At 35.3% G+C, this 7,334-nt stretch overlaps 1 protein-coding gene across 1 annotated transcript; it reads left to right on the top strand.

The window, feature by feature from the left end:
- The first annotated feature begins 262 nt into the window (after positions 1-262).
- LOC111506934 (cathepsin B) lies at positions 263-7,013 on the top strand. Its single transcript, XM_023162156.2, has 4 exons — positions 263-560; positions 4,294-4,497; positions 5,697-5,961; positions 6,691-7,013. The coding sequence occupies exons 1-4, from the start codon at positions 291-293 to the stop codon at positions 6,969-6,971; spliced, it is 1,020 nt and encodes a 339-aa protein (XP_023017924.2). The 5' UTR covers positions 263-290; the 3' UTR covers positions 6,972-7,013.
- Positions 7,014-7,334: the final 321 nt, after the last annotated feature.

The raw sequence follows: 7,334 nt of genomic DNA, 5'->3' as shown, positions 1-7,334 counted from the left end.
GTTTTGTCTCTGATGGCCTAAAGTATCAGTAAACAATTTGGAAAAGTTAAGTAAAAATTCCTGGAGCAATTGCGAAACTTTCAACTGTTTTTTTTTTCACATCGACCAGTAGTTCAACCTGAGAAATATTCGTAAGAAATGGAGATGATCGTATGAAGATAAAACACTTCGCTAGAATTTATCTGTTCGCATATCAATGAACATATCCACTTTTTTCTGCACTTCGAAATGTATAAAATACAGGTATCTATAAAAGCATTGGTACCGCTATCGTGTTATCATTTAACGAAATGAAACTAGTTGTCGCTACACTTTTCATAGCATCAGTTTTTGCTGATGTTACTGGTAATCATCTTTCCGAAAATTACATCAAGTATTTTGATAAACAGAATTCAGAATGTCAACGAGAAAGATTCACCAATGGAAATCTAGAAGTACCTATACGGTCATACGTCGAAGATGGCCTAGAAATTCCTGACTATTTTGATGCCAGGGAATCATGGCCTCATTGTCATTCGATCAAACTGGTTACAGATCAAGCTAACTGTGGAGCTAACTATGTGAGTATGATAAGTCTCAGATAAATGTTCTGTTCTGTATCTGTAGGGAGTGTGAGTGTAGATCCACAGCACTTAGGACACATGTGACCCATTGTACATTCTCCCGATGAGTTGTCCTCCTAGATCATCGTCAATTACCTCCTTTCCAGAAGGGTGGACAGTTCACTAGGAGACATCTCCTTTATATTGGCAGGTGTAGGCCAAAACTCGCCGAACACTCACTCTTTTTGGCAACCTTTACGTGTCTCATGGTAGCCTCCGCGAAAGTTTTGGAAGGTTCAGCGACATTACTGTCGTTGCACGACTTCTTCAACCCCTGGGGGTTCCCTCCGTGGACGTGCACAAGTGAGGGAGCTTTCCTTCAGGGGCAGCCGATTCCTTGCCTTTATTCAAGGCGGAGCTCTTGGCGCTCGCCGCAGGAAGTGCCCTTGCTGTTGGAGGTAGAGTGGAAGAGGAGGAGGGTGCACTTATAGTTGCTGCCACTCCTGCCTCCTCCGTTCTCTTTCTCCTTTTGGCCTCGGTGCCGTAAATGCGCTTACGCCTTGGTCTTTGTATTACATCACGAGATAATCTGCTATGTCAAGCCTCATTCCAAGCGAAATATTGGGGTAGACATTTCTGTTCTTCCGCAGCCACTGTCTTAGATTGAGGTGAGCACTTCTGTCCAGCCTCGGGATTGGTTTTTTTCTTGTAACTTCTGTTTTTGTGTTTGTTTCATATATCTGTTGGTCACCTCTGGCGGAGCCCCGCTTTACAATGAGGTTTCGCCCTGTTCCCCAAGGGGATTATTCGTAACCGCATACCACTCTGCGGCCATTCAGCTGTCGACACGATTCCATACTACTCAGCTTGGGTAGGCTCCACGGTGGCATGTTTTGCAAAGGCTTTTGGGGAGTTTTAGTTCCCCTCACTCTACTTATTTCTGCCACTGACCAGGAGTCCGGAAGCCACATTGGCTTCCCGGACAGGGCCTCCAGTCCCCTGACCATTCCCCTATCCGCCACCTGGGGACGTGCCCGGTAGGTAGCCTAACCCACGGGTAAATTTTCTCTTGAATCAATATAAAAAATACTAGTGTCAGTGCGGGGCGATTTTGAATAAAAGAGCTATTGAATTCAATGATTTAACTACGTACAAATCAACAACATCTCCGATAAATAGTAAAGTAAAGAAGTAACTGAAAAACTACCACTGAAAAATAATATGCCGACGCCTATGTGGAGGCGGGAATTCCTTCTCTGTGCTGTTCCAATTGGTATTGAATATACTATATATTAATACACTTCATTTATATTATGGATACGTTTGCAAGAGAGGCTTAAAATGAAATCACATCTGTGGAAATATTGCATACTTCAATATGTTTTCGAAGAAGAAAATCTGACATTTCACCACGGACGTTTTATTTTTCTACGTCCATGCATTTCACAGTATAGCACGAAAGTATCAATGATGAAAAACTAATATTGACCGTTATACATTGATCTTCAAGTTTGTTTTCACGAAACTCCATAGAATATCTTCTCTTTCATCTACAAGATTTTGGTTGTAGCGATATGCATGTAATAACTGGTGAAATTATTATCGATTTACTATCAGATGATGATCATATTGGAGAATATAAAAGCAACTCGGGTTACTTCGAATTTTTCCCATATTGAAACGACATAACTCGAACAAATATTTTAACTTTTCTTGGGGAATTTTTCATCAAAACAAACTTTCGAACTCATGACCGTATGGAATCGTTTATTTTTATACAAAATATAAGCGTCCACCAATCTATTGTTGTAACGACGGATTCAGGATAAAGAGACATGGGAAATCCTAGCAAAGAAACAAATTAAGTACACTGATTTTAACAAACTGAAATAATATAAGAACATAGACTTTCACATTCTCATCTACGACTTTTGTGAATTGTATTTCACTTTACCATCATTATGATTTGTAATGTTCAAGAGACCAACAATAACTGCAAAATACAGGCTTATGCAGATGATACCTAAATATATTCCTGTTTGAATGCAAAGTTCAAAATCATATCAACAATGATCTGAGATCAATAAATCGCCAAGCATCTGAGCATAATTTAAAACTCAACTATAATGAGTGTCATCTAATACTATTTGGCAATGAACAAATCAAATGGAATCTATCACAAAACATCAATTTCAAAATAGGTGATACCAATAGGTGATATCAATAGTTGAATCTACAAAAAAAATTCATGTATAATTTTTGATTCTGATTTGAAATTCATTCTCCATGTTAGTGATTTACTCAAGAAATCTAACAATAGTTTGAGGTTGATGTATGCCTATAGGCATTGCTTGAATCAATCAAAACGTAAATTGCTCACTGAAACTTTTGTTTTTTCGAGACTCCTGGTTATACAGTCACCAACCTGGTCACCAACTTCTTTAATTCGAATGTAACACCCTGTATATTTTTACACTTTTGAAAATCTCTTCTCGAAATATTCATTTGTTTTCTTAAAAAACTAGGTATTCGGCTCTCGAGTGATTCTCCCATATTGATAAAAAAAATTTATAATAGAATACGTAAATAAATAAGTATAGTTTAAAAAACTAAAAAATACGCTTTTAAAGAACATCGAACTAAAAAGTTAAAAACATTTGTTTTGATAAGCTTGAAACAGTAACTAGTATTATTGTAAAAAAAACGACGAGCGCTTGATATACAAAAAATATGGTACAAAGCGTCCACGCTTTTTTCACAATAAGGCAAGTATTATTCGTTTGTTATTATTTTTAACTTTTTTGTTAAATGTTCTTTAAAAGCGTGTTTTTCAGTTTTTTAAACTATTATTTATTTTTCATTTTTCAGTTTCATATGCTATAAAAGCGTGTTTTTTAGTCTTTTTAAACTATATTTATTTTATCTAAACTTTGGGATCAATCAGCCATAGGTATATTGTTTAGAAAGATGACAATTGATATTTTCCGATATCCGAGAGGGAGCCTGAAAATCAGCTACCAATCACAATACAGCAGGCGCGCAAAGGAGGGTTACAAGTAAGGCAGCAGGCGCGCGTGTTAATAAAAAAAATCCTTTTTTCAAATGGAGAAATACATGTAAAGTGAGTTCGAATTATATCAATGATGTTACGTACAGCGCCATCTGCCCGCGAATAGATTGAACAATAATGTCGATATTTCTCTCATAAACAGATCCCGAGCTTGAGAGTTACAAACAAACAAACATACATACAAACATACATACATATAGGTGAAGCTATTAAAAGCGTGTTAATAATAAAACATTATTTATCTATCAAAATAATTAATTTTATCCAATATTATACAATGGATGATATTTTCTGAAGATATAAAACTTTGCCAAAACTCATTTTTTTTCGAGTGGAACACTTTGTATTTTAGGATAGTTTTGAAATTCCGAGATGATTTTGACTTACTTTTATAAAACATTCCCATAACAATAGAAAGTATATACCTATTTATTTCCACGTATTTACTGAATTCCAAAGTATCATTATCGATGAAGTAAACACTGAATCAATGTTTTTTTATGAAATAGAATTGAGCAAACTATGGAATCAAGCATAGTCGGGGTGTGTTTGATGTTAAATATGTATGATGAAAGCAATAATATATGAATAGTCTAATATGAGCTTCAACAAACTTTTGGTGTTGCTCACTAGTTTGTTACAGAATATTGAAATACTTTTTATGAAATATGTCTTTTTCAGGCTATGATTTCCACTTCAGTCATGTCCGACCGCATTTGCATCCATTCGAAAGGAAGAAACCAAACACTGGTATCAGCGGAAGACGTAATATCATGTGGAAATACTAAAGCCGGATTTGGTTGTTACGGAGGGCACGCTGGAAATACGTGGACTTATTGGCACACCGATGGTATTGTTAGTGGAGGACCTTTTGGAGATAAAAAAGTGAGTATCAAGAAATGGTATTGGATATTTCATGAGTATTTTAATTAAATCCGGTGAGAGTAATTAACTACCACGAAAATAATGAAAACAGAATAAAACATCCTGAAGTAAGCCAAGAAATACTTGAGCTTTTCTTTTGGCTTGTTTAAAGGCGCTACAATCTCTACATTGGTGGTGACTGACCCTTCACAAAAGGTGCGTGGGATGCTGGAAAAACCGGGAGTCAGCTTCCTTGCGGTTTTTGATGGTTTGATGGATTAAAACATTTTGGAAAGGTTAAAGAGCTCGAAAAGTGGGTATATCACGATTTGAACGATCAATACAAATTATTACGTTTCGAAGTCTATTCTTCTTTGCTTTTGTGCAACCGAAACGATCTTCCATGGAATCGGATAGTCACGTGTGATAACAGGTGACGATAACAGGTGACGTTCAGGACAGTGATCCCAACCAGAAAAGTTGTTTGATAATTTTATGGTTCTGCAACAGTTTAATTTCATTAGTATTTTATAATTACTTCCAAAATGCTAATTGAATATACTAGACTATCTGTGAACACAATACAGTTTCAGGCAATAAAAATGTTTTATAAATTTTTCATAGAAACGTTTATGAAATAAAATCAAGAAACCGTTATAACGTTTTTACAACCAACTTGTAAAATTTATTTTTATATGAAAATAATTGTGTTGTAGCAGTTTTATAGCATTTTTCTGCGAGATTTTTATGATGGTCATGAAACTATTTCAAGCTTCTTTTATAACCTTTTCCTGTAGCCTTGATGAAATCATTTTATTAAAATGCTTTCAAACACTATTTTATTTTCATTACCATATTGTCACTTCAATGATGATTTCCCAACTATTTTATGGTATGATTCATTTATTACAATTCCAAAACATAGCTTTAGACTCCGTTCGAAGCGCTTCAAATGGACGAAGAAATGACTAGGTGTTCTATAAAAATTTCTAGTAGCTTTATGGGTCGCCCTGTATAATGAAAATACTTAGCAAACACTTAACCTAGTGTTATCTATGTGTTAGGGTCTAGACTTTTCAGCCTATGTTGTATACATATTAACATATTTTATATATGTCCTATTTTTAATGTCTTAGTTATAAAGGTTCTGCATAATAAATGATATGCATTGATACGATAATGTCTTAAAGTTCCCAAATTTCTTCATCTGTGTTTTTCAGGGATGTAAATCATATTCTTTCGAGCCTTGTTCCCATTATATAGAAGGAGGTATAAACTGTTCATCATTAAACCCAGCGACAACACCTAAATGCTCTAAAACATGTGACGACCCTTCAATGGATTATGAAGCACAGAAAACCTACGGATCTGAACCATATATCATACTGGCGAATACTACTGAAGACATTCAAATTGAAATTATGAAAAATGGGCCCGTAGAGGCAGCTTTAAGAGTTTATGAAAGCTTCAATAGTTATTCATCAGGTATGTTCTTGGTTTGAAAAATATATTCAGCAATATTGACAAACTAACTATCGAGTTGAACCATACCAATTTTTTTATTGTTTAGCCAAATTTCATTGTTACTTGCAGGTAATTTAAAATCGTCAGGATGGTATTTCATATTGGTCAATGACCAGAAACACGTGTCCGCGGTTTGCCCCCTTCTTCTCTATAGTGTTGTTCCGTGAATTTCCTTCTTTTTTGATCGATTAAGATCATATTCATTAATTGAAATCGCACTTAAAAAGACTCCTTTCAATTGAAGGTCATTCTGTATGACTTGATGAAATTCAACAACTATTCATTGATTCAAAATAACTAGTGAACACTTCACTTCAATTACCCTACATAATCTTTGCATCTTCTTCATTGCCTTTTCGTAAACATGCTTATCTTTCGGACTCTGGAAACTTCGCACCTTCTCCATCTTTTTCAATATTCGAAGATAGAGTATTCGATTGCTCTTATAGATGGCGTTTTCATCAGAGAAAACGTCATAGCCTTTATCATCTCAGGCTCATTTTCAAAGACAGTTGATTTCAACAATATATTCGTGCTTTCTCTAGCATCGCTGATGATATAACAAAAAGAAAAAACGCTGCTTGGATTACGAATGCTATTTTAGGGTTCAAGGTTCAACTTTACCAATGTTACTCTACGCAGGTACTTTTCTGCAAATTAGATGATTTAACTGGTAGATTGTTTTTTCAGGTATTTATACAAAGGGTGAAAATGAAACGGGAGGCATCCTTTACGCCGGTAAAATAATTGGCTGGGGAGTGGAAGATAGTGTTCCATACTGGTTAGTCGTTTTTTCTTGGAATGAATCTTGGGGTGACAAAGGATTATTCAAGATACGTCGAGGAAATGACGAATATGGTATTGAATTGAATATAACTACGGCTTTGCCGTGTTTACCTAGTGCAATCAATATGATACCGAGAGTTAGTGTGACTGTTCTATTACTATCAGTATTTTCAATTATATTGTAAGTAGACTGGCATTGAGATTCAATAATATACAGTTTTATCTTATCTTTTGTTTGTATTCAATAGTAACCTTCCTCTTATCTGATTCCAGAATGCAAAATCAGTTGAACAGATACGTATATATCAAATAATGGAAAGATTTAATTCAATATCTCTCACAGTATTTTTTTTTCTATGTATTTCAAGAGGAAATTTACGCTATTGAATTGTGTACGAAGAGATTTGAAGAATTCAACCTCATACACAGGTCAATAACAAAACTGTCGTACAGTCAAGCGGCGTTGGAAGCTCTTGGCTCCTACCGAGTAACGTCTAAGTCGGTAGCAAATTTCCGAAAACGATTCTCCTTGATATAAAGACTTAACA

This window comes from Leptinotarsa decemlineata, unplaced genomic scaffold (assembly GCF_025532065.1).
Source record: "Leptinotarsa decemlineata unplaced genomic scaffold, Ldec_3_MD MMD2_tig00000035_RagTag_RagTag, whole genome shotgun sequence".
NCBI classification, from domain to species: Eukaryota; Metazoa; Arthropoda; class Insecta; order Coleoptera; family Chrysomelidae; genus Leptinotarsa; species Leptinotarsa decemlineata.
The sequence above is the reverse complement of the archived record's forward strand: the minus strand, read 5'-3'. Positions and strand labels throughout refer to the sequence as shown.